The sequence below is a fragment of the Lissotriton helveticus genome, chromosome 10 (genome assembly GCF_964261635.1).
Source record: "Lissotriton helveticus chromosome 10, aLisHel1.1, whole genome shotgun sequence".
Taxonomy (NCBI): domain Eukaryota; kingdom Metazoa; phylum Chordata; class Amphibia; order Caudata; family Salamandridae; genus Lissotriton; species Lissotriton helveticus.
The window spans coordinates 1,120,731,382-1,120,758,922 of NC_136071.1; the positions used below are offsets into that span (position 1 = coordinate 1,120,731,382).

General features: G+C 43.4%; 1 protein-coding gene across 1 annotated transcript in view; it reads left to right on the forward strand.

Annotated features, from left to right (window-relative positions):
- Window positions 1–17,614, forward strand: part of GASK1A (golgi associated kinase 1A) — a 217,284-nt gene extending 199,670 nt beyond the window's left edge. Inside the window, exons 3-5 of the mRNA XM_078664449.1 lie at window positions 3,250–3,372; window positions 13,680–13,783; window positions 16,311–17,614. Coding sequence (XP_078520575.1) covers window positions 3,250–3,372; window positions 13,680–13,783; window positions 16,311–16,506 — 423 coding nt within the window. The 3' untranslated portion in view covers window positions 16,507–17,614. The remainder of the gene's footprint in view (window positions 1–3,249; window positions 3,373–13,679; window positions 13,784–16,310) is intronic.
- The last annotated feature ends 9,927 nt before the right edge of the window (window positions 17,615–27,541 follow it).

Sequence of the window (27,541 nt, forward strand, 5' to 3'; positions counted from 1 at the left end):
AGTGCTTTATTTTATCTCAGCCATTGGTAATTAATCTGGATGACATCAAGTGGGTTGTTTTTTGTTTTTTGTTCAGTATGCCACTATGGACATACACCTGCCATATTCGAATCAATCTTGGCCCACCCAATAGGAACTATTGAACCTGAACTACTAGGCTACATCCCCTCTGCACAGAAACACAAGCAACTCCAGACATGTTTCGTGCTCAGTGCTTCCCCTGAACGCTATTGGGAATGCTGAGTCGTTGGCTTTTACAATTCGACTGTCACCGGGTCAGGCCCTGAAGGGCTTGCTGGTATATAGGCCACCCGGCCCTGTGGGCTCTTTTTTTGAAGACCTGCAGACGGCCGCCTCTGAGCTGGCTCTGACCTCACAGCATTGTATTGTGGCCGGTGATTTTAATTTCCATTTGGATGTGGCAGATGACTCTGATGCAGCCAAACTGTTGGACGTTACATCTCCGCTTGGTCTTGTGCCATGCGTGTCGGGGCCAACACATGAGAAGGGGCACACCCTGGATCAAGTGTTTTCATCTGTTCCACCTACGGAGGTTGCTACCCGGCAGATGCTTTGGACTGACCACTGGCTGATCAGTTTCTCGGTGATGGAATCTGTACGCTCGGACTATAGAGCGCCCATTTTGCTCAGACCAGCCTCGCAAGCACTGTATAGAGTGACACCAGACCTGCTTGAGCAGGCGCTTCTGGATCACCCTTGTCATCTTGTGGGTGATTTGGACAGTGATGTGGAGTCTCTACAGCGTTGGCTTATAGACAGGTTGGATGATCTAGCCCCCAAGGCTGCCCCCCGGTCCACGGTGGCGAGGCAATCGGCCCCGTGGTTTACGGAGGCGCTTCGTGTGGCCCGTAGTCAGTGCAAGGTGGCTGAGAGGGCGTGGCGCCGTATGTACGATGGGGAGGCCAAACTTGCCTATAAGGCAGCAGTTAAGGCCTACCATCGGGACATCCTGGATGCCAAGAGGGACTATCTGGCGAGGAGGATAGAGGCATCGGCGAACTCCTGTAAGGAGATCTTTAATATCGTGAAGGAGTTTACTATCTCCAGCTCTCATCCGCCCCCTCCAGTTTCAGCGGATGCTTGGGCGCATGATCTGGCTGGCTTCTTCACAGGTAAGATCAAGGCCATTCAGGCCACCTTTGAGGGGGGACCGGAGCGAGGCAATGGTATTAGGGCGGACGGTAGTCTACCGCAGATATCTGCGGCGACGCTATCCGATTTCCCTACTGTTGCCTGTGATGTCTCTCAGGCGTTATTGGCTAACCTTAAATCTGGCTCCCCACTCGACCCCTGCCCTGCCAAATTTTTGGCCGGGATGGCGGCGGTGGTGAATCCTATGGTCAATTCTGTCCTCAATTCCTCCTTGAAAGAGGGAAGGGTCCCCAGCTCTTGGAAAAGAGCGATGGTGATCCCCCTCTTAAAAAAAACGGGTCTTGACACCGAGGTTTTGGCGAACTACAGGCCAATCTCGCTTTTACCTGCACTGGCGAAGATCACGGAAAAACACGCCCACGGAGTCCTGTCGGGCTTTTTGGAAGCTAACAATCTGCTCCACTCATCTCAATCGGGTTTCCGTCCTAATTTTAGTACGGAAACGGCTCTGTTGGAGGTGACTGAGATTATCAGGGAGACTCTGGATGTCGGCGGTAGGGCCATGCTGGTCATGTTAGATCTGTCGGCGGCGTTCGACACCGTCCCCCATAAGGCGCTTTTAGCGAGGCTTTATGACATCGGCCTCAGGGGGACGGTGCTCAGGTGGTTCACCTCTTTCCTGGAAGATCGCCGCCAGTCGGTCTGGGTTTCCCAGAGCTCCGCCGAGATGCCGCCACTGGGAGTTGGGGTTCCACAGGGTTCTGTGTTGAGCCCCACGTTATTCAACATCTTTATGTCCCCTTTGGCGGCCTTGGTGGAGGCCTGTGGGGCCCAGATCGTCTCCTATGCCGACGACACGCAACTCCTCTTCACTTGCGGGAAAGACCAAGAGTTTGATGGAGAGAGAATCCGGGACTGCCTTGCGTTGGTCTTCGACTGGTTCCAACGGAACAGTCTGAGGGCCAACTCGGGCAAGTCTGAGATTTTATTCTTTGGCTGCGTCGTCGAGCCTGATTGGCAGCATTGGTGGCCGTCTGACATGAATCCTCCGGCTCAGTCCTCCCAGGTTGCTAAAAATCTGGGTGTCAAGCTAGATAATCAGCTGGCGTTGCGAACTCATATCCTTGGTCTGGCTGGTACCTGCTACGGAATCCTGAAGATGCTTCGCAAATTCTTGCCCCTGTTGTCGGAGGAACACAGGAGGATTACCGTTCAGGCTCTTATCGGCTCTAGGCTGGATTATGTAAACGCCCTCTTTCTTGGCCTTCCAGATTATCTGGTTCAGCGCCTTCAGGTGGTGCAGAACTCTGCTGCCCGGGCAATTTTTGGTCTTGGCAGACGTGCCCGTGCCTCAGGGTTGCTTCAGAAGCTTCACTGGCTCCCTATTAGGAAGCGGATTCTGTTTAAATCCTTGACCCTGATGCACAAAGCTTTGCATGGATCAGGGGCGGGATACTTACAGCGGAGACTGAACTTCTATCATCCAGTTCGCTCTCTCCGTTCGGAAACCCTTTTTAAAGCGGTGGTTCCACGGGTGAGGAAGGCGCGCGCAGGAGGGCGATCCTTCAGCTGCCGAGCGCCTCAGGTGTGGAATTCGCTTCCGCTTGCGCTGCGCAGTACTGCCAATCTGCTTCAGTTTAGGAGGAGCCTGAAGACTTGGCTTTTTAATTCCTAGTCTGTTTTTTTATTAAACTGTTTCTTTTTTTTTCTCCTTTTAGGGTCTTGTGTTTTAGCTGTGTTGTGTTACTTTTATGAGCCACGGGTGGAAAAGCGTCGGGACACTCCTTTCGAGTAGCCGTACGCTATACAAAAACAACGTAACATAACATAACATAACATGTTGATCCTCATCAGTGAGGTGCAGCTTGACACCTGCGGCACAACTACCCCAGGACCCACACCTAGGCATAACCATTCATTATAAGGGATATCTCTGAGACTATCAAAAAAGTGATATATGGGATGCTTGAATGAATCTCAGCAACTGCTAATAACTTCTGTAATGCTACAGACAAGCTAAAGATGATGATATAAAGTATGCTCCGAATAGTTACCAGTGGTTAATCAGACCCAGTCATTGTGTTTCGTGGTAACTAACATCTTCAAGTCAGTAAAGTCATAAATTGTCTTCCGCAGGTCCAGGATCGTCTAGACCGCTACTGCTGTGGTTTCAAGCCCGATCCGTCTGAGGCCTGCGTGGAAGAACGGTTGCATGAAAAATGCCGCAATCCAGAGGAGCTGGCCTTGGTTCATATTTTGGTATGTCATTCCAGGGGGCCTTGCTGTGCGCAACTTAATTTGTGAGTACTAATATATATGGATTCACATTCATGTGTCAATAAGTTGAGGGCCAACAACATATTTTCTACTTCTACGAACAAAATACCTCTATACTCTATAGATGACCTGTAGTCAAGGATCAGCTAGAAAACCTGTCCTTCGAAAAATATCAAAGTTTGTTTTGGATCAAGTGCTATAAACGCCACAGCTGTATTGAAATTAAAAATCAAATCTGTTATGGAAAGTTTATAACTTTAACCTTCCCACTCAGTATCACAATTTACCAAGCATTACATATTTATACTATGTATAACACTAATCTAATGTTATTGTGCATTGGCACCTTGAGTAGAATGATGTGATCTGTTTAGTAAATATGATTTGATTTACTTATCTCGTGGTCTGTATTTTCTAATACTGGTTTGAAAGCTAAGGCCTCACGGTCATCTCATCAAAGATTTTATTAACCGGCGCCAAAACTTTAATCTTCAGCCACATATCCGTATGTAGACTAAGATATATCAGCAAATAGGATAAACACTTTTTGGGCAGAACCACAGCTTTCTATTGATGTACCTTTCTGGTTACAAAATAAAAAATTAGGGAGAAAATTCAAGATTTTCTTAAATAGTTTTACAGAAATGCTGAGAATTTTGCAATGTTTTGTCTTGTAATAAATTTAAAAGTGGGAAAACACCCCGGGTTATGTTGCTCTAACCCATTATGAAGTGAAGTAAAATTATTAGGGTACTGCATTCGATCTGAGAAAAGTATTGTATAACTATGCACATCTTTATGGAAAGGGGCTCTTGATTTTATTATATTCGCAAAGATTAAGATATTTATTCTTTAGTGCTAAATCCTGTTTTAGGACTGTTCTAAAGAACAGAGCTGCCCTGATGCCACTTAGTGTTATGTGCTCATCTAGGTAATGGTAATAATTCCCTCCAGTCTTTAAGTACCACCCACATCAGTTGAGTTCATGTGATTGGAGTAATTCTGTTACAAAGGACATTGAAATGTTTTGCCATATTTTACAGGAAATGAAAAATATTATCATGCATGTGCTGTATGATTATCATTACTTTTAATTCATATTTCTTTTTTTTCTTTTTAACAAACCTTATTTCCTGCGTGTACAAAATAAACAAACCTACATTGAACTAAAATTCTCATATTTATAATTTAGATTTACTTAAAAAAAATTGCAAAGTATATAACTGAATTGATTAACTGTATTGATAAAAAAGCTAAATGTATCCTCCAAAGGTAAATCATTACTTAAATATGGATCATTGTGACGTCTCCATATGAATTCTGACTATAGTTTAAACCATTGTTGTATGTCAGTGGTTTATTTACAAAAATGTTGCACTGCAGAAACATTGCAGCTAGAATATTGCCTACCACCATATCTTGAAGGTAAGTTTATGTTAATAAGTACTGAGTCACAATTCCTAACTCCACATCTACGTACCTTGAACATATTTATAACATCAATGTACAAGTACATCAATTTAAGAATATTCAATCAATATACATATTTGCAGTCATGATATTTTAACACTCATCCCTATGTTTCAGCTTCACCAGAATATATTCAATGTTTCGACAACTCCGCATACCCTTCATTTATTAGCCTGATTTCTTCCAATTGTCCCATAAAGAGACAGGCATATGGTAGTGCATACTTTGCTTTCATAGCTGTGCCTTATTGTTTACAAATTATTTCACCATTAAATACAAAAACGTTTTGGGGAGGCTAATATCCTGCATTTGTTTGATTGTGCTATCTTCATTTTTGTTAGACGTATATATGTGTTGTAATTTAATTATCTTAATTGTATCTTCCCCTTAGCTGCTTAACCAAGATGGATGTGGTGTATGCGTGGAATATGGAATGCCCGATGAGAGAGTGTGTAGAATGTTGGTGTGCCTGCTGGTTAGAGAGAATGACAGTTGGAGTGAGTGGGCTGAGTGGCTAAGATGCTGCTCCTGGTGGGATTCTCTTTGGACCTATTGAAACTTGTAACATCTTATAAATAAACCCTCTACATGAAAATATACCTCCTGGCTACCTCTGGTCATCTGTACAATATACCTTACAACATTTTGGCGACAGTCTTGAAGAAACCCTGCGTGTTTTGGCAAAAGAATATAGGAGGTGAGGAAATTTACAATTTAACTGAACTTTATTTATACAAGAAACATGGAAAAGCAACTTTAAAATTAAATACAAGGAAAAGAACGCCCTCCCGAGTCCCACCAGTGTCCTCTACCACCTGGACAGCCTGCCCAGGCGATTCATGTTCCTTTAGGAGCCTAAGTTTTCCTGCTTGCTGTAATATCGATTTACATGTATGGTGCCAACCCAGCTTTAATCTTTGCAATCAGGACTGGCAAACCACTTATCTATATAGATCTGGAATTTACCTCGTGAGAGATTAACTCGATCTATTATGCAGCTAACACCGAAGTACTACCATAAATGTATTGGAGCATGTGATTAAACTACGTTGTTGTTCCCTGTACTTCAAGTTTAAGTTACCACGAGTATTTACTTTATGAACTGCCTGTTACCTTTTTGGGACTGCTTACAGTTTGAAGAGTGCAACCAACTTAGTACGATGCTCCTGTGAAAAAACAAACAAAAAAAAAAACGGTCTACTCGACCTATTTCTTATTGTGTGCTTTAATTGACTTTGGCTGTGTGCACTTAATTGGTACTGTTTGGCAAACTCAGGTGAGACATTTTATTTTCATTTAAAATTGGACTTTGCCTCAGTCCTTCGTGTACTTGTGCTGCCAACTGCCGTTTTTCATTTTTGAAATACATTGCCACGAGCTCAGGCACGCTCTTACCTTTGTCTCGAGGATCCGTTCTTCAGTCTCCTCAGTGACGTTGTCTGCGCTGCTGTTAGGACGTCCTGCTGCTCTGGCGTGCAGTGAACCACCCGACATTCCGTCGACAAACGTGCCGCCATCTTGGATTTGTACGTGGACTCCTCAGCAGCTATTGCACATCAAAGTACTGTTTACTGATGATCTTCAAGTCTCCGGGGACACCGCACTTCGAGAAGCATGGCTTAGCATTAGCATGACATTACTTGGTGTTCCTGTCGGATGTTATCCCGCATTGGATCGTCTTTGCCTGCTTGGGATCGTAGTAAAGAGTCTCTTCACCGGTACTGGTTTTCTGTTGACTACTTAAGTTATGCTTTGGTCCAAGCCTCTTCAAATGTTCTTGTGGGAAAAGTCTTCACATGATTTTCTTCGGATCAGGTGAGACACCGCTCACCAGCACCTCCTTGCTTTCGTTTGGAACAGTCACTTCAAATGATTTCAACATATGGAACACTTACTTAAGATGATTTTGACATTATTTATTTTGCTGTCGGAGTACTTTATGTACCTATTTCTTATTTACAGTACCATGTAAAATGCACATATGTCTTTATTTACTGCATAATATCGTTACCTTCTTGAACAATGTTTAATGGTTTGTATACAGCTTGTTTACTGTTTTAACATTTGGCACCTGAGTTACTTCTCATATTACCTTGCAGTTATGAGTGTCATGCATAATTCTTTAGGTACATAGTGTGTTACGTCAAGCGTACTGGGTTAATTTATACTTGTGCTATACTTTTTCCAAGCTGTGGTGCCTTAGTGAGAGTTTGTCATAATTAATTTATTTTTAGGGCTAGTATTTTCTTAGCGCTAGGACTTCTACTTAGGGGATTTATTTTATAAGAGCTGGTCTCCTTATAATTATTTTATTCTTTCAGTGGGGGTAGTGCACACCCTTCTCACTGATTTCATTCCCCTTAGTTTTGTGTGTCTAGCAGCTTAAGCCTTACTTACCACTCTCTCTCACATCACCATTTACATGTGCTCATGTAGCAGTATGAGTTGTTTTGTTTCTTTTTTTACGGTTTTTGAGTTCACTAATTAGATTGTTGTGCTCAATGGGCAGTGAATCTTGTATTTTGCGCTATAGGCAGTGTACCTATCTCTGGTTTTGTGCGCTAAGGGCTGTGTACCCACTTTTGGTTTTGTTGCGCTATGGGCTGTGTTCCCATCTTTGTTTTGTTGCGCTATGGGCTATGTACCCATCTTTGGTTTTGATGCGCCATGGGCTGTGTACCCATCTTTGGTTTTATTGCGCTATGGGCAGTGTACCCATCTTTAGTTTTGTTGCGCTATGGGCAGTGTACCCATCTTTGGTTTTTTTGCGCTATGGGCAGTGTACCCATCTTTGGTTTTATTGCGCTATGGGCAGTGTACCCATCTTTGTTTTGTTGCGTGAACCTATGAAGCGCTGTAGGCTGCGTACTCATCTTCAAGTATGATGCGCAATGGTTTCTAATCCATAACTTATTCTGGAAATGTAATGAGCAACTTTATTTGTACTTGCACGATGGGCACTGCATCCTACACATGATTGGGCGGTGTTTCCCATGAATTCAGGAATTTGTAGTGTTTATGCTACTGTCTTACATCTTTCTTCTTATCAATTTCTTCTCCTCATGTATTACACTTGTTATGCCTTTTCTTCTGTTCTCTCTTTTCTATGCATCTTTCATGTTGTTTACCCAAAAACTGTACACGCAATGTTTTACATGCAACGTATTGCATGCAATGTTTTAATAATTTCTATTAATTGTTTTTTTTTACAAGGGAAGGGGATGTGCTATCTTGAAGCTTCTTGCACTGTTTCACCCTCCCTTCATTCCAGTCTCTTCCTACTACTTATTCATTTCTTTCTCCCCTGTCACAGTACTTCCATTTTCCTTTTCTTGCTGCAAGGTTGCTAATTATTGTTGTTTATTGTTGTCTAAGGGAAGAAGATATGTTGTAATTTAATTATCTTAATTGTATCTTCCCCTTAGCTGCTTAACCAAGATGGATGTGGTGTATGCGTGGAATATGGAATGCCCGATGAGAGAGTGTGTAGAATGTTGGTGTGCCTGCTGGTTAGAGAGAATGACAGTTGGAGTGAGTGGGCTGAGTGGCTAAGATGCTGCTCCTGGTGGGATTCTCTTTGGACCTATTGAAACTTGTAACATCTTATGAATAAACCCTCTACATGAAAATATACCTCCTGGCTACCTCTGGTCATCTGTACAATATACCTTACAACAATATGCATACTACATGTATGGATAATAATTTGTAATCTGATTGGATGTAGTTGTCTATCTATGCATTCTTCTATTCTGGAGCACTTAGAGTAAATCCCGGAAATAACCAAGCGGACGGATGGTGTAAATCCCTTTTTATACACTTTTGGTAATAGGTAGAAAGTAGACATTCTTGGGTGTGCCACCTAGAGATCGTGTTTTCCTCATAGTTGATTAGGCCTTCTTTATACAAAGTGCTGAGATTATCTTTAACCCCTTCCACGCTCATGACGAGCTGGGCTCGTCATGAGGTAGCCTCCTCGCACGCTCATGACGAGCCCAGCTCGTCACGTAACATGCGTTTCCGCAAATCTCAGCGTGCGAGCGGAATTCCGCCCGCACGCATGCGGTTAATGATGTTTTGGATTTTCATAGTTTGGTCCTGTTCCAAGATCCTTTAATGGCTGTTGTCATTAAGTTATTGGCACGCCTCTTTCCAGTAGTCATCCATATGCAATAGACTGTATTTCCCCTTTTGGGTGCCTCATTGACAGTTAAATGTGCCTTTTTTTCTTATGTTTTTAGTTTGTAAATGTCACAGAAGAGGAACTGTACAAAATCAAACAAAAGATCCTACACCTAACACACCACACCTTTCCCCTTTTAGTGTGTTTCAGGTTTGTTGTTCCAACTCTCAAGCATCCACCAACAACGGTTGGCCAATGGTTCAGTGATTATGTATAATTATCCTTACAGTCTTGAAAAAGCACAGGCCAACTAGTGCTAAGGTGTGAAACATGTCTTGGCTACCCGTACAATGGAACACATCTATAGAAAAAATTAAAACATGGTTACATAAGATACTATCTATTTATACTAAAACCCTCTGGGTAGCGCACCACAGCCTGATCTTGTATTTATACCAAGACCCCAATGATGCTCTGTAAATAACCACTGTAATTGTGACTCTAACTGCAGATGAATAGATATTTTTATCCTCAATCCACCTACACAGAATAACATGAATATTCAGGTTAAGGGTCACTGGACTGGACCAATGCTGCCCAAAAAACAGGCATTAGAAAGGTGTAGTGTGGACTTCCTAATGAACCCTTCAGCACACGCGTACCTCATGTGAGACGCACAAGCACTTTTAAACACTTTGAAACTGGGTTCCATGGCCAACTATCTAACTTAGGGGCTCAGCAAAGCTTTTTGCGGTTGCCCGACAGCAAACCTTTAGAGAGTCAATATTCATACCAAGTGGAGAGTATATATCCTTCTGATCCTGGTGCTGCAGTCACAAAAACAATACCTTGTACTGTTATCTCTGTCGTCCCTGAATCTTATTAATGTCTCGCTTAATGGTCGAGTTCCACCGGTGGACAACATCTTTTTCTGACAATGCTTTGCCTCCCTGTCTTCTGGTATCAATTCATAAGTGGGAGGGGTTTTGATTATGTTCCAGTTTCCTACTTCATGATGTTCCATTGGTTGGAAAACCCTGGTGCAGGACACTGCACCCGAAGGGGTCATCCATTCCGAACGGCACTCTTTGAGAAGTCTTTCCTTTTAACACCTTGGTAACACTTCTTACTGTGGAATCAAGTCTAAGATTTTGATGGAAATCTTGTAACCATCTTCAGCTTCACAACTCTTTCTTTGATATAATAAGGCTTTTCTGGTTCTTGTCTTGGCTGCATGGGAGAAACCCTTTTCAAGTTCAGCAGTCCACGGCAAATAGCCAGTGAACTGCTGGCCCCGAAAGACACTGTCAATGTAGACTTGTCATTCACCCTTCAACAGAACGGAGAGGAGTTGGCCTAACAGCTAGGGTGGTTGACCTCGAATCTTGGGATCCGGGTTAGAGTCTCGGCAATGACGCTGAACATCCTGTGATTCTGGGCAAATCACTTACAGCCTGATTCATGTACATGCCGTTTTGCGTGTCCCTAATAGCGAATCATAGCGATTCGCTATTGAGGACACGCAAAACGGCATTCATGTAGGAATTTCTACTTAAATAGCGATTCCTACATGTTCTTTATTTGCGAGTAGCAAATTGCTACTCGCAAATACTCCCCATTCATTCCTATGGGCCAAGAGGCCCATAGGAATGAATGGGGATTTGCGAGTAGCAATTTGCTACTCGCAACTAAGATAGCGATTTTAAGGGTGCCAGGGGTGTCCAAAGGACGCCCTGTAGCACCCCTAAAATGCACTTTTGGACAGGTGTTGCGCACACACATGTCCAAAGGACATGTGTGTGTGCTACATGCAACTTTGAAAAATGCTTTTAAAAGCATTTTTCTGAGTTTTTGCTATTTACCGACAGGTCTGACCTGTCGGTAAATAGCGGCCCCAAAAGTCCAAAATCGCTATTTTGTTTTGTGTCATGAATAGCATTTGAGGAATCTCTATTAGAGATTCCTTAAATGCCATTCCACGCAAATATGCGAATTCTTACATAGCGATTTTTGCATTTGGTATCATGAATACCAAATGCAAAAATCGCACTCGCAAAGGGCCAGATTCTCAGAATCTGGCCCTTTGCGAGTGCAATTTACCTACATGAATCAGGCTGTTAATGTCCCCGTACCTTACAAAACTGATGTGTGTCGTCATGTAACGCAACTGGTGCTATGTAAGGCGCTCAAATACCGGGTCATGTTCGCGCTATATAAAATTCTGTAAAAAAAAAAATATTCTAGTGGCTCAAGCTTAGTTTTCTAAAATGAACTCAAATGACTTTTCACAGCATTTCCTGATAAGAGTCAAAAACCTGGAATTTGTGGGCCATAAAGTCATTACTTCTGGCAGGTTCCCTCTTTAGACAGTGAATGCGAACTGTTTCCTGGGCCGCTAAGTCCATGCTATGACCTGGCAAAGTAATAGAAGGCATACAAAAGCCATTTTCTGAGCTGGTCTACGATGATAAGGGTGTCTCCAAACATATCCTGAAAGGTGGGGTGGGTTCTGGGGACACTATGGGTTGATTCATGAGCACGGCCGTCACAGGGAGTTGCCATGTTGGATGCAGCCATATTGACATTAGATCCAGGAAATCAACAATTGAAATCTTGTCACTTGTACTATCTGCAGTGGTTACCTGTTCCTAAAAGAATTTGGTTTAAATGCCTGTTGACTGCACACTATGGTGGGCTCCCCGAAGGTATTTTCTTTCTAAAGCAGAATTTCAAAAGTATGTCCCTACCAGATCTCTGAGGTAGGCTCTGAGGTAGGCTCAGGTGCCCTTCCTGAAGTTCCCAGGAGTTGTAAAGAAAGAGCTGGAGGCAGAGCATTAAATGCCTGTGCAGCCAAAACCTGGAACCAACTCCGTTTGCAGAGAGGAGCCACATGAAAATGAGTTAAGGGATTTAGTCCCAGATCTCTGTACTGGGGTGAATGTATGACATTGTTCTGCATTTTTTCCATCAATTGTTCTTTTTGCATTTGTCACCCCGTGTGAGAAGGGTATCCCCAGACATGGGTCACTTGCTCACTTTGCCACTGGATTCAAGCTAGCCTGGCTAATAAAGGGTGATGCCCTGAAACTGGTCCCAGGATGCTTGTTTCCAGTCCAGGGTGGACCTGGCCTGGCAGTTCGGGCTGCACTGTTCCATTGGGCACTTGGTCAAGACAGATTTGCATATGGCTGGGTTCAAACTGGAATGGCATGGGCAGCAAAAAAATGATGGATTTAGGCCCAGTTCTCTGTACTGGGGTGAATGTATAACATTGTTCTGATTTCTTTCCATCACTTGTTCTTTTGGCAGAGCATTAAATGCCTGTGCAGCCAAAGCCTGGAACCAACTCCGTTTGCAGAGAGGAGCCACATGAAAATAAGTTTCATTTTAAGAAACTCTTGAAACTTACTTGTTTGGTCGTCACCTTCCCTGCATCCAATGGATGGCAATGATAGACTGTCTATGATGTCAGCCCACCTGGCACGTCCCTCTGTAATGTCAAGATTCGGTTCAGGGCCACTGACCACAAAGTATACATTTTTTAAATGAAATAAAAATACGAATCGCTGCCCTCCTTCCTCCTTTAAGGCAGCAATGTCTTGACTAACAAGATTACCAGGTGTGCAAACATGCTGTATTTGTTTCTGTCCGTGATGCTGTCTCGGTTCCTCGCCACATGCCTCGATGAAGTGAGGAAAAGGTACCAGAAACTGACGCCAGCAGGCTGGCTGGCACCTAATATACTCTTATGTTCTCATGTGATGGGTGAGTCTAGGCTGAAGCTGCATGGCGCCACCTGGTGGGGCGGGAGATCTATTACAAGCGAAATGTTTCCAGACAAGTTTGTCGTTTGGAAAGATAGTCATAAGGTGTGCAATTTAGGGAAGACAACATATCCACCAGAAATAGCGTTCCTTAAGTAAGTAACTTCTTCTGTACAACTTCACCTACCTCTAGATTTCCAGCTACATTTTTGTAGTAAGTACAAATGTCCGCAACTTTCTTGTTTCTGATGAAAGTAGTTTATTCCAAAAGGTTATTCACCCACAACCAATGTATGCTCTCTGGCCGGAGTTCCACCAGGCGAACCACGAGCCAGGAACACTCCGAGCCATTCAAAGCAATACAGGCTCTTAAAGGAACACAGTATAATGTCACATCAAATACACTCTTAAAGAAACACAGTATATAATTATATAAATCACATCACATTCTATTACAATTTTCCGCACCTGTATTTGATGCCACTCAGTCAAGGTGCTTATAAAGCGTGACTACACACCCATAAGGGTCTCAAGGCACTGGGGGCGGAGGGAACTGCGGATCAGTCGAAGAGCCAGTTTTTGAGGTCCTTCCTGAATTGAGGCATTGATGGTGATTGCTTGAGGTGTAGAGGTCTTTGCAGCAAGGTAGTAGAAGGATCTTCTTCCAGCCGAGGTCTTGCTGATCTGTGGGCTTGTGGCCAGGGCCAGTTGGGTGGAGCGGAGGTGTCTGGTGGGTGTGTAGAAGGAGAGGCGGTTATTGAGGCATGCCTGCATACACTCACACCCAATAAACTCGGAGAACAGTTAAATTACTCTTGCTTTCGCTCTCCTCACAGACCGTATAACTGAGTTGTGCAAATCAGCCTCTTATGCAAATATTCATGCAACTTACCAAATTGCATAACTATTTTTTTTAATTTATTTTCCAACAGGTGCGTGAGAGCAATCCTGCACATCTGGTGTATATAGATAATGCAGCGAGACCTTTTCATCCAGAGGATAACCTCAACTTCAGGCTGCTGGAAGGCATCGACCGGTAAGAGGTTGAAGGAAACGCATTTAAAATCCCTGGTTCCATCACCCCATGCCAGAATGTAAGAAAGAGTCTACTGCAAATTGGAATTTGTGTAGAGCGCAAGTCTCCTTTGCAGTGAGATCAGTGCAGAAGGGTTCAAAACCTGAAGGACATAAAGTTGATGCCACTTTTAAAGTGTTCAAAAGCAAAGACTAGGGGGCAGATTTATGAAGTCCTTGCGCCGCCGGTGCGTCACTTTATTTGACGCAACGGCGGCGCAAACAATGCGCCCTATTTACAACGTGACGCATCTAGGAGATGCATCACGTTGTAAAGCCCTGCGCCATAAGGAGGCGTTCCTGTGCAGGGGGGGGGGGGCGTTCCTGCGCAGGAACGCCTCCTAAAAGTGGCTGAGTGAAATCTATGAGATTTCACTCAGTCACTTTCAGGACAATGCTGCATCAAAACCCTGCGCCTGCTTGAAGCAGGCGTAGGTCTTGACGCAGCATTGTGGAGATGGGGCACCCCCGAGCCTTGCTGGAGCTGCGTCGCGCTTGCGACGCAGCTCCAGCAATGCGCCACCTTTACGGCACAGATGCGTCACGCATCTGTGCCGTTTTTGCCCCATGGTGCGCCGCATTGTAAATGCGGCACACCATGGGTGGCGAAGCAGCGGCGCAGGATGACTGGCGCATCCCTGGGGATGCGCCAGTCATCATAAATCTGCCCCAACATATGGGCACAGGTTGGACACTTTAGCTGGATGGTACCCTAAAATTGTGAAACCGAGGATGCTGCCCATCAGAATGGCTGGTGATAACTGGGTTCTGCTGCCTTGAATCTGTAGAAGGTGGGGATAAAGCATTGCATGGTCAATGTAATAAGATTTTCTACTGCAGATATGAAAATTGTAATATTCTTTCCCAAGTGACCACACCTTGGAAGGGGCATTTGGATGCAGTTGTCACTCACCTGTAGGGGGATCTGTGTGACCCTTTGAAAGGCATGCCGGGGCTGCCTGTGCAGTAAAAGGAGGATTGGGTACTCTAAATAGCCAGTCTGTCTTTCACTAATGCAAGGGCCCAGGTGGAATTTTAGGTAATTTTCCTAACCTATATGTATGTGCATAGTGTACACCCCATACGAGTAGGGCTAGGGAATGCATGACATTTTTCTAAAAAGTTTTTCTTTGACATGGAAAATATTTTTCCCTGTTAAGTTTTCCACCCTTACACCACCTGCAACCGGGAGATGGTCCATGCACATTTGCACCCATCCTGCATGAATTCAGCCTGTGCACTGCAAATATTGTGGGTACGAATAAAGTTACAACTCAGTGGGTATTTATCTCACTTTTTAGTGCCAGACAATAATTATTGAAAGCTTTGCATGGGCATCAGAACTTCCAAAACTTGTAAGTGACAGTGGCTCATACAGATATGTGCTGGTCTTGCCAATGTGAATGACTATCTCATTCTCAATGCCGTGTTCCAGTTAGTTATTATTTTTTTTGTAATTTTTTTTTTACTTGCTCAGATATACACATCTTTGGAAATTAGGTCCAAAGTGGATTTTTGGTGATCCTAGAAAGCACCAGTTTCTTATTCCAGCCGGGGCTGGTAGATGAATATTTCAATTTTACCCTTTAAAGCTGGTCAAGAAATTCTAAAATGGTAGAAACGTGAAGCCAAAGGGTCAGTCTGATCATCCACTGTGAGCCCTTGAAAGACTGTGATGTACAGAGGAAATTGAGAAGACCCCAAACTACATTGTTTACACAAAGCTTGCACTACCACCAACCTTTCAAGGTTTCCAACTTCTCAGAATGTACCCGATAACTCTAACCTATTTTTAAGAGAGAATTTCTGGATTCAATTCACTTTCATAAAGTTTCTACGTTTAGTAGAATTTGCCTAAATGATACTTCAACAATGTTTTTCAATGAATAGGTGTAATTATGTTACTATTGAGAAATAAATGCTTATATGGTGCCATCTTTTCCAAGTCTCACAATGCATTAATAACAGGTGTTACTTTTTCCCAAACGAAGAATGTTAATTTCACCAACCCCAGAAAGATGAGTGGCTAAGCGGATCCATCAGGGTTTGAGCCCGCACGGTTCAGATGACACTCAGATCTCTACGCTAAATCAATTATTCCATCATGCGATAAGATAATTCCTGTAACTTCTTCAACTTTTTAATTCTATCTATTGTGGATGTTATTTTTCTCTAACCAAGTGATGTTTTAAGGCCTCATATGGAGTTGAGTAGTAACATGAAAGTAGTGCATATTTTGTCTGAAGATTTTTCACCACTATACTAAAGATAATTCTGCCGGAAGATTCACCGCTGGCTGAGAACCCTCCAATGGAATATTTACCTTTTATCCGCAAACCTGAGGATTTTCGAATTCAGGCCTTTAATGTTTAAATAGCACTCCAGCTTCTTGAATTGTGTCAAGGTTTGATCAGAAAAACGATAAGGTAATTGAAGGGATTTAAAGGCCGCCTTCCTAATTTGACTGTTTGTGCTCATTCACGCTGCAGGTTCCCTGAGGATGCTGTCGCTATCCTGAAGTCGGGATGTCTACAGAACATGCTCCTGAGGTCACTGCGGCTGGATGAGGAGTTCTGGGAGAGCCAGGGTGGATATAGTGGCCTGAAGCCTGTGCTAGAGACTATTGATAGAAGAGCACAGATTCTGCTGAAGTACATCCGGGATCACGACCTCACCAAGCAGTGACATTGCCCCAGTGTTGCAGGATTCTCAGTGGGCTCTGACACTTGAGAACTTAATTCAGGACCCAGAAGTGGTTCATGGATGGTTTGAGAAGCACATGGACTTTATCCCGCGGCACCATGTCGCGCAAGCACAATATCCCATCCTATGGATGCATTAGTTTCTCACTGTTATTAGGGCTGGGTGGTCTGGCCCAAAACCTATCCATTGATTTGCTGCAAGTTCTGCCATTTGCACAGATTACTAAGGACAATAACTTTCGTTTTTATCAGGCAAAGTTGCACCTCCTACACATTTTCTGCACATGAACAGAAGTTCAGAATGATGGAATAGCGCCTTGTGAATGTTCCCACCGATTCCAGTGAGCTATGGTAGTATTCCACCAATTCTGAATAGAGGCGGAAAATTGCACAACCGGCAATGCTGCTAATTTCAGGCTGTATTTATGAAACTTTTGTTTTCTCTCAGTTTGCAATATTACAAAATGACCACGTGACAGTGCGAGGGGCCCCAATTTATATCATACCCCTTCTCCCCTCAAATAAAAATGTAATTCATACAAAGTTTTACACATTGCAGTGTTCTTCCTCAAAATGCAACTGTGATATAGTGTCAGTGGATTTTCACTGATGCCTTCTGGTTATGGACACACTTCCACGACAGTCTGAAGTTTAAGATTCGGTTTTGAAGATTACCTCCTTATTTTAAGGTTGTTTGTGTCTCCATGATTTAGTTCTATCTAAATGTAGCTGTATACAGAGGTGCTGTGAATAACGAAAATCCATTACTTCTGCTGTTTAGTAGATTGAAGAAAAGAGTCAGTGAATACCTTTCCCATATTATTTTATTTTATTGTGAGCATCTCTTCATAGTTCAAAGCAGCACACACTGAAAAGGGCAGGTGCAACAAATGAAAATGGTGGCTGTGCTTGTTATAATACTGGGTTTCTGTCTCTTTCTGTTTCTCTCTTTCCTCTCCACCTCTATCTCTCCCTTCTCTGGTGTAACCATTCTCCTATTCTACAGTTGAGCAAATATTCAATTTGCGGCACACCAAAATACTTGTTGTCATACCTTGTGTTTAACTGACTTTATTTTTGTTATCTTAATAAAAAATGATTACAAAACTTCAGTATAAATTGCCTTAAATCTGTCTCAATGTAAAAAATATGCACCATTTTATATGTAGTTTTCCAGATCCTGAGTCATATAATACCAGAATTAAATCCTTATGTGAACTGAGCTATCCACAGAAAAGAAAGTGTCATGCAGTCCAAAACTTTGTCACTTTACAGACCGTGAGTTAGATGGGAGGAAGGTAAAGTCTGTACTGGAACTCACGACTAATTTCCTCAAATTCAATCGCTGCTCATTCTCGGGCAGTCTGCAGTGTGCAATTTACAGTCACACTTCTCAAATTCCTTAAGTGCTAAATCCATAAGTTTAACCAATCAACAAATAAGTTGACAATCAGTACCCTGTAAATGTGTGATTATCGTTTTTTCACCTGTACGAATACCCAGTCAGACAAAGCATGGTTGCAAGTATGTATGTATGGGCATATACAGATGACGTGCACCAGTGATTCATAAAGGTAGCCAAAACCTCTGCGTGAATATCATAGCCGCTTAAATACACTGCATTTAATACTGTACTATAGGGGAAACTGAGGGGCGCGACTATCATAGCCGCTTAAATACACTGCATTTAATACTGTACTATAGGGGAAACTGTGGGGCGCGACTATCATAGCAGGTTAAATACACTGCATTTAATACTGTACTGTAGAGGAAACTGAGGGGAGTTAATATCATAGCTGCTTAAATACATCAAAAACTTTTCATTGGCTGAGCTGTGACTATACTTCTGTGAGTAACTGTTATTGTTTACGGGGGACAGGGAACCAAACACCTACAAATATCATTTATCACAATCAGTATGAATTGTAATACCATGGTTACTATAGGATCTCATGATTAACAGTTGGAGTCGTATCTCAACGCCTTGAGACCCTCACGGGTGAGTAGCGCGCTTACAATTCCCTGATTGATTGATTGATTGATTGATTATCTCAGCCTTGGAAGTGCTTGGACCTTTTGGTTTTCTCTGTTGTGCCTTATTGCAAATGCCCTAACTTTCTGTTCCAAATACCTAATGTTTTTTGCAGTAATTGCTCTGACTGGATATTTCTTTGATTTAATCGTGTGGGATTACTCTATCATGCTGTATCTTCTGAATTTACTACCATCTCTTGCATTAAAAAAAAAACATTTATATTAAAACAAAAACAGCATTATTTGCAAAATCCTCACTTTTGTTGCCAAGGAGCACCACATTTCGGATTCAGGTGAGGACATCTGGTTAGCAGGGTTTAAAATTAGCAAATACACATGAGACAGCATAGACAAGGTCTGCATAAAAAGGGCAATTCCACTCAGGTTCTACACATATACGGGCCTGGGGTCTTCTCAGTTCCCAGAGGAGTACTACAGTGCTGCATAAAAGGTCTTCAGTGTTTACATCCAGACAAGCTAATTACACTTCCAGAATGAAGAGGGACTCTTACCATTGCCGGATACCAGCTTTTGTGTGATCAGGAGAGCATATGAACTGTCTTGAACCACTGTGTAGGGCAATGAAATAATTACAGCCTCAAAATTCTTTACAGTTTGGAGGAATCAAGTTAATTTAAACAATTTTCCACATATACAAAATGTCCCTTTCATATTACTATGGCCCCTGTGAAACCTTCAAAGCAAGTCTTGAGGTAAAGAATGATAAATGAACTAGGGTTAATGACGCGTGTGCTTGCATTTGATTTGTGCACTCTTACCATGGCAGCTGTGGAGAAGAGATTCATCGGAGCAAATTCTTTCAAGTCTGTACAGGAAGCTGTCAGGACCTGTGACCAACCAGGTGCATGATGAATTAATGGGAAATTACTTCTAATTCTAACTTTGGCTGTGCACTGGCATGCCATCACCTGGGTTGACATTTTTAAGGGGAGGGTGAAACTTGAGTCAATTATAGTCCAGAGCTGAATACAACGACCTTCTATTCTTATCTAGGTTGAACAGAAGTCTCCCCCTGCTGACCAGTGTGTGTCCTGCAGAGGAGTCCGTGCGCGTCCTCTGGACATCAGTATCTACAGTAGCTCTTATTCTACCATTGATGACTCAGTCACATTGTCACCAATCAAAAAATGCTTTACATAAGTCTTTGCATGTATTTATGAAAGGCTCAATTCTGACTGGTCAAATGCATTCTTTTTCCTTAATCTAGTGGCCTGTTTCTTTGATTTAGTGGCCTATTTCTGTATTAGATTGGCCTTGCAGTAGATTTCTGTTACCTCTATTAACCACTGCTGAAGTTAAGGGAGGGACCGTACCTGGTGTGCAGCTCCTCCTTGGATTGCAAAGAAGTCCTGCAACACTTCAATGCTCAAAGGGACCGGTACTTCTAGTTAGTGCCGGCCAACCCGCTGCCTTGCACTGTAAACGTTCTAGGGGCTCCTCTGATTCTAGTCTCCCAGGCTACTGCATGATCGATCAGTGTGAACCGATAGCATGGACAAAAGGAACTTCTCCTGGGCTGGATCCAAGCAGCCGAGCATGCAGCAAGCCACATCTCATGCTGGTGCCGGTCAGGAGAAAGGTGGACCAGGGCGAGCTCTGGCCGAAGCCTGCAACGAGCTTAAAAGTTAAGAAGTTCCCTATCCAACATGGGGGAGGGGTGCTGGGGCGAAAACGCGATACGCCTGCTTGATGAGGTGATATTGTGGTGGTACTCAACCACTGAGTTAATTTATCAGAATGGGGTTTGTAGCCCCCAAATATACTCCTAAACACCCCCCTCTCAACGCTACCACCATCCTCCATACTAGATGTAAAGTTTCATGTGTCTATAGACAATCTGATATTACAGGTACCAGCCAGGGCAGCAGGACGGCGCTGACACCACCAGTCTTACATGTCTTATGAGGAAGACACAACCGAAGAATTTACTCAGAAGAGCTCATAGGAAAAATGACGAGGAATGATCATGATAATCCACCAGTATGACTACGTTAGTAAACATGTACTGGAACCCCAAATGAAAGGAGTAAAACAAAACACAAAGAAAGAAAGAATAAAAACTAAAAGATGGAAAGAAAGAAAGAAAGAAAGAAAGAAAGAAAATGGAAAAACAGGAATAAGTAAAGATACAAATAGAAAAAATCAGTACATTAAATGAAGAATAAGAACAAAAATGGAAACTATACATTTTATTTGCTATAACTATGAAAGTGACAGCAAAAACAGAAAAAGCAAACTAAAGAAAAAATATCAAGGAACGTTGGAAGGTACGGGAATAAGTTAAGAAAAAGAAAGAAAACGACTAAAATGTGAAAAGAGAAAATCAAGGACTTTCTTGAGTGTGCGCAGATGTTAATGAGACAAGCCTGAACCTCGCATTCGCACAGCGCCCATCACATCTGGAGGCATAAAAGCTCCAGGTGTGCACTTTGCGTCATATATCACAGCATATCATGTCCACCTGAGCACTTCCAGGCTGATTAGCATCTTACCTGCCACTGCTTGCAATCTGACTCATGTTCTCTGCTGGAGCGGAGCAGGGCAGCTCCCCTTGAACCTTGAACCTTGAACCTGGAGGCGGTGTTCAAGGAGGGTGGAATGTGTTCCGGGTCAAGAGACCTCTCGTGCTTGCTGCTCGCCCCGAAGAAGTGTCGCTTGATCAGTCTAGCTAAAGAATGGTTTAACTCTATAATCGCGAACTGTGCGTAATCACTGCTCATAGGAAGATGATTCTGACACCTGTGCCTGTGGCATTTGGCAGTCACCCTTTCACTCATTTAAAAAAGCTGTGTGCCTCCACCAGAAAAAGAGTGCATTGCTTACAAGCTAGATCCTTAAAGAGAAAGTGACGACTATAAAGAATGCAGACACCAGGGGGGGCATTTACTAATTTTTCATGGAACGCAGGGCGGCTTTGCGTGAAAGGGAGAAAGCAGAAATGTGCCATATCAACTAAGACGTGGCACATGCCTGCTCTCTGCCTGCACTGGCACTGAGTGCTGCCTAACTCCAATGCAGGCACCCTAGCACCATGTTGCAAGAGGGCCTGCTTGAAAGGCAAGATTGTTTTTGTGCAGGAAGGGATACCTCCCTGCAGTAGCGGTCTGTCCCCAGCCAAAGTGGCAGGGTGGGCCAGAGCAGGGTCCTGGGGATGGGGTGGTCGGGGAACAAAATAATAATACAAAAATGTAACATAAAAACGAACTTGATCATCACAGTCACCTCCCGCTGCATCGCGCCCCTCCAGGCTTCTTCTGGGCACAGGCACCCTGAATGTATGCGGCCAATCTTAAGGAAGCATGAACGCAGCAACAGGATTGGCTTGAGTGCTGTGACTTTGCGCTTCCAGGCAGACTGGGAGCCTGTGGCTGCTTCCTCTTGCCCCAGCAACGTAGCTGGGGCTGGAGAGAGCTTCACTGCGCATGACGGTTTGGCCGGTCTGAAACGGCCGGCCAAACAGTCATGTGAAGTGAAGGGAGTGCACTACGACTCCCCCATCACAGTGTCATCCCCGGGACCCGCCCCCAAGACTCGTCAGTAGTCCTGGGGGCGGGTCCAGGGGATCAAAATAAAACGATAATAAAATGGGTTTAAAACCTGTTTTGAGGGTGGTGGAAGGTGGGGGTGGCGTTCCATGCTAATGGAGGGGCCGCCGCTGCCACTTGCACAAAAACAATCCTTAACAGTGTTTTCCTCTTTCTATGAGCGGAACAAAATGCACCCACGTGGAAAGATGCAATAACGAGGAGAAATATCCCTCACTGGGGAACGAATCAAATTTTGATGCATTCCCAGGTTAACAAGTCTTTGTAAATCTGTGAATGCGACAAAATCCATGGGTGGATGCACGGGCAGGACCATGCACCACCATGGAACACCTTCCCAACGCATGGTAACGTAATGCGCTGCCTAGCATTACTATGTATTTACTAAACCACGAAAAGCCACGCTAACTGGCTTATCATTGCTTAGTAAATAACTAAAATGATTTTGTATCGGAGCTACGCCACAAAAGTGATGCAACATCTGAGTCAATCTGCCCCAATGTCTTTAAACTATGTTACACGCAAAAACGTGTGCAGGTGGGAGCTGTCTTTGAAATACAGGCAATTGTAAGTGGCGATCTAAAAGGGGTGTATTTCAATTTGAGTCTTGAATAAAAAATAAAAGAAAAGACCGCTGCAGTGAAAAAGTGTTCTTCACGCGCTCGTCTTTTAATGGGGAAACATCCTTTACGACGCAACTTTTACCACGCAGTATCTTTACAACGCAGGATTTACAACGCAAGTCATTACAACGACTTGCGCTGGAGGGCGCTGTAGGATAGGTAATAGTTTAATTTACTATCCAAAACCTTCCCTACTATCCACGGGGACTGGAGTTGGAATAGTAAATTAAACTATTCACTATCCAGCGCCCCCAACGCAAGTCGTTGTAACGACTTGCGTTGTAAAACCTGCGTTGTAAAGGCATGCGTGGTAAAAGCATGCGTTGTAACAACATACATCCCTTTTAATGTAATGTTCAATGGCCACTGTCATTGTGTTCTGGAACCTGAAGAGCTCTGGCTGCGCGTGGTCACTTGATGGTGCTACCTTGCAAGAATGATGCCAGACTCATCGTTATTTCCTCTATTGCAACTTAGACAAATATACAACAAAAAGCATAACACTGTAAGTTAACCAGTTACAGTTATCTCTAGTAACTATAACTTGTGCCCTAAGGTAACTATAACCCATGCTCCTTCGATACACAGTCTTTTCATTAATGATGTTATTTAAAATGCTGCAGTGAGGTTATCAATGACATTCTAGAACCTGTTATTAGTGAAGTAATATGTAAGGTAATTAGCTATGCATGGCGAGGGCGCGAGTTATAGTTACCATACAGCAGAGTTATAGTTACTAAACAGAACTAGGTCCCCTTCCCCTGAACCACAAGGGAGACCGGGGACCCCGTTCCCCAGGGCCTTTAATGGAAGGGGGACATGGGGCCCCCCTCTCTGAGCCAATAGTGGCCCTGCAAACTCAATCCCTCAGGACCTCAATTTACTATGAAGGGGAAGGGGTCCCCCGTTGCATGCCAGTATAGGCCACATGGACCCCATCCCTCAGGGCCTCCATTTTTTCAAAAGGGAAGGGAGGCACGTGGCCCAGGGGACCACATCCCCAGGGGCCTTCTGTTCTTTTAGGTGGGTGCCCTGGTGTGGGTGGCTGCCCAGGAGGAATATGCAAAGCCCACCTGTCAAATACATCCAGTCATCTGATCCAGAGACAGGTTACTGGCACCAAATGGCTAAGGAAAGAAAACGGCAACTTTCTAAAAGTGTCATTTCCAAAGTTTTTCAACATTGTATTTTAAAATCCGACTTCACCATAAGTTAGGATTTTAAATTCCAGTTCCAGAGACCCCAAACATGAACTGGTTACCTGTTCCCATTTGAAAATTAAAATTATATAATTTAGTAAGGGAACTTCAATGTTATTCCATGAGAGAGGTAGACCTTGCACAAATGTAAGAGTTTAGCACTACCAGGTTGTATAAAACTTAAAGGTACATATCCTATGTTTAAACTACCATGCACCCTGCGCTCTGGACTGTACTGGGCCTACCCTCTGGGAGAATTGCATGTATTATAAAGGAAGGTTTGGGCCTGGCAAAACATTGAATTAGTCAGGTCAAAATCGCAGTTTAAAACTGCACACTCAAGGGCAGGCCTGAGACAGGTTTAAAGTGCTACTTAGGTGGGTGACACAATCAGTGCTGCAGGTCTACTAGTAGCATTTGATTTACAGGCCCTGAGCACAGGTAGTGCCACTTTACTAGAGACTTACAAGTAAGTTTAATATGCCAATTTGGTATAAGCCAATCTAACATATTTTAAGGAGAGAGCACAAGCACTTTAGCACTGAGTGTGCAGAGTCCTAAGGCCAACGAAAACAAATGTAACAAAAATAGGAGGAATGAAGGCAAAAGTTTTTGGGATGACCCTGTAGAAAGGGCCATGTCAAACACTCTGTATTTGGGGACAGCCCCAGATCATGTGGAGGAAACTGCCCTCCACCTGACACATCTCATATACTGGGGAGACAGCACGTTGCCTATCTTAAATAGTCTACTCTTGTAATAATACACCCTGTGGAGCACCTTTTTATTGGATAAGTCTCAATGTCACCCTAATCACCACCTCTACGTGGGTGCATCAGGCTGCCTCTATCATCCAACATCCCTCTCCCATCACATTCTGAATTTATAAAGGGTGATATGCAAAGGAGACCACTTTACTGGTCATAGCTTCCTCAAGGATCCTGCTTTCCACCAGGCTACTCCGTCAGCGAAAACATATATTTTTTAAAACTCAAAATAAATTTATTTAGGTTAACATTATTTCTTATGGAGTTCTAGTATAAGTCCCGGTCTCCATTATTATCTATGAGAGGGTGTTGCAGAACCAATGGTCGGCCATGTGTGGTTCTGGACTAACTTTAGGTTGAAATTGGAGTACATGTACTACTGTTTTGCATGATTTTTGACTGTAGGAACTTTACACTACAGGGGGTGTAGACATGCAAGATTACACTTTTGAGTAAATTTAAACTATAAGTAGCCAAAAGTAATTAAGTTACTCAAAAGTCTAAGAAAAAACGTGGACATGTAGATTTACTCATATGTATGTTTACCTTTGTGTCTTTTCATTCTTACGTTGGCAAATGTGCTTCCATGTCCATGATGAGTGACAAGCCCTCTTGAGTGATAGTTAATGTGAGTTATTTTGCACCATCTTCTGCTTTCAGATTGGATGGTATGGTGGACTGAAGGGATAAGCAGCTTCTTTTGAAACTGATGACCCGCTTTGCTAACGCAAAAACAACAGTTGATGGACAGAATGCAGAACAATGTCATACATTCACCCCAGTACAGAGATCTGGGCCTAAATCCATCGTTTTTTTGCACTCCACACCACCCCAGTTCAGACATGGCCATATGCAAATCAGCCTTGACCCTGTGCCTCATGGGAACAGTCCAGCCCAAACTGCCATGCCATGTCTTTCCCAGACCGGAATCAAGCATCCTAGGACCGGTTTCTGGCTATCAGCCAGGATAGCTTGACTCCAGTGGTTTGCTAACGGTCCTTGGTATAAGTTCTAGTGATCACAATCTGAATCAATTCCCTGTATCATTGCTATGAATGACCATACATTTGTATATTAGTGATAACTAACACTGGGTACCCATGTGTAGCTGGCATTCATCTACAAGGGCGTAGTGTGTTAGTTATCTGGAAAGGTGAAGCATGCTACTCTTCTGGAAAGCACTTGTTTTGCAGGTTGTCTGCCGCAGGAGGACAAACACAGCTAAAGGGCCTGCTTTTGGCTAAATTTATCTTGAAGACTATTGAGTTTCCATTCTAATGATATATTTTGTACCATTACAGAATACAAACTATTTCACCACTCTCTGCCAGTGCCCTGGGAGCAATGGAAATAAATGTTTTACAAAATTAGGGGACAGTTAAAGGTGTATTTAGGAATTAAAAAAAATTAGCTCGAGCTAAGTTTAGGAACAGAGAGCCAAAAAGTTTAACATCATTTATATGAGGTTATATCAAATGGCATTTAAAATGCATATATTGGCTCTCCTGGGGCTTCTTAGTGCTTAGAAGCAAATCTAAGTAACTCAAACATACATGATCAGGGTCCTCTAGTTGCCAAATGATTTGAACCATCACATTATGTGGTACTTTCACACTACTGTGATCTATGGTTGTTTTCATTTCCAACTAGAATCTGTTGCATGCTGTGGCTGCTTGAATTGAGAAGGCCAAGCCACAGATCCTGGTTTTCTTGAACTTAGGGTCAGTCACAGGAGATTGATAGTGATCTGGGGGGTCTGTAGAGATCACAATAAGTCACCTTGCTGCACTGCCCTGAGTAACAGGGAAAGGGCAGGGATGTGCTGTATTTATCCAATGGTGCACATTCCAGTCCTTTCCCGTTGTGCTGGCTCAGTTTTGGCAGCCTAGCGCCAACGCAGGCATCATTGCACCATGGTGCAAGGGTGCCTGTGTTGCACGCAGGATTGTTTTTTGCACAAGACGTTTTCCTCTTTCTTTGTGTGCAGCAGAATATAAGGTGAAATAAACATATTTCTCCTTGTTGCGCCTCTCCTGAGGAGGTGTACCTTTTTGGCGTAATCCTAGGTTTACCAAGTTTGGTAAATCTAGAAATGCATCCAAAACCATGGGAGTTGCATGGATCACCCACCGCAACGCCCATGGAAGCCTCCCTGGTGCAGAGTAATGCAATGCAACTATTTGCGCTGTCTGGCATGACTTCAGTTTTATGAAGCCATTTGATGTCACGCAAAGTGGCTTTGCATGCCTTCATAAATCTGATTTAGGTGTTTATGTCATGCATGTACCACGTTGCGTGGTGTAAGCATGTCATAAACCTCTCGAAGTCTCTCCAATATGGCAAAGGTGTTTGGCTCATGCCTTCCATCCATAGTCAATTTCCTCATTCTCAAGTTCCTGGTATTTCTCCCTAGTCTGGAAAAGAAAGAAGACACCATTCACCTCACTCATCTGGGCTTCTCGCCTATTCCACTTCCTACCACTTGTTTCCCCATCAGCCACCGCTTCTGGGTAGGTGGTCGTCTGGACATCCCTGCTCCTTCTATCCTGATTGGGCATCTACCTTTTGTTATGGAAGTTGGTTATCCCATCAGATTTAACGCTAGTTGCATGCGTGTGAGACTCTGTCCTTGGGCTGCCATTGTTCTGTACTGGAGTCTGTGTCCCTTAGGTACCTTGTCTGGGAAACCCTGTCATAGTGGCTCCCCAAATGCTATCTGGTCAGGATTTGTAAGGAAATGAGATGTCCGCTCAGTGTCCCTCCAACAAGGTCCACTGTGTCTCTGCAATAGCTGAGATGCATGCAGAGATCAGGGCTTTAGCTGCTTTG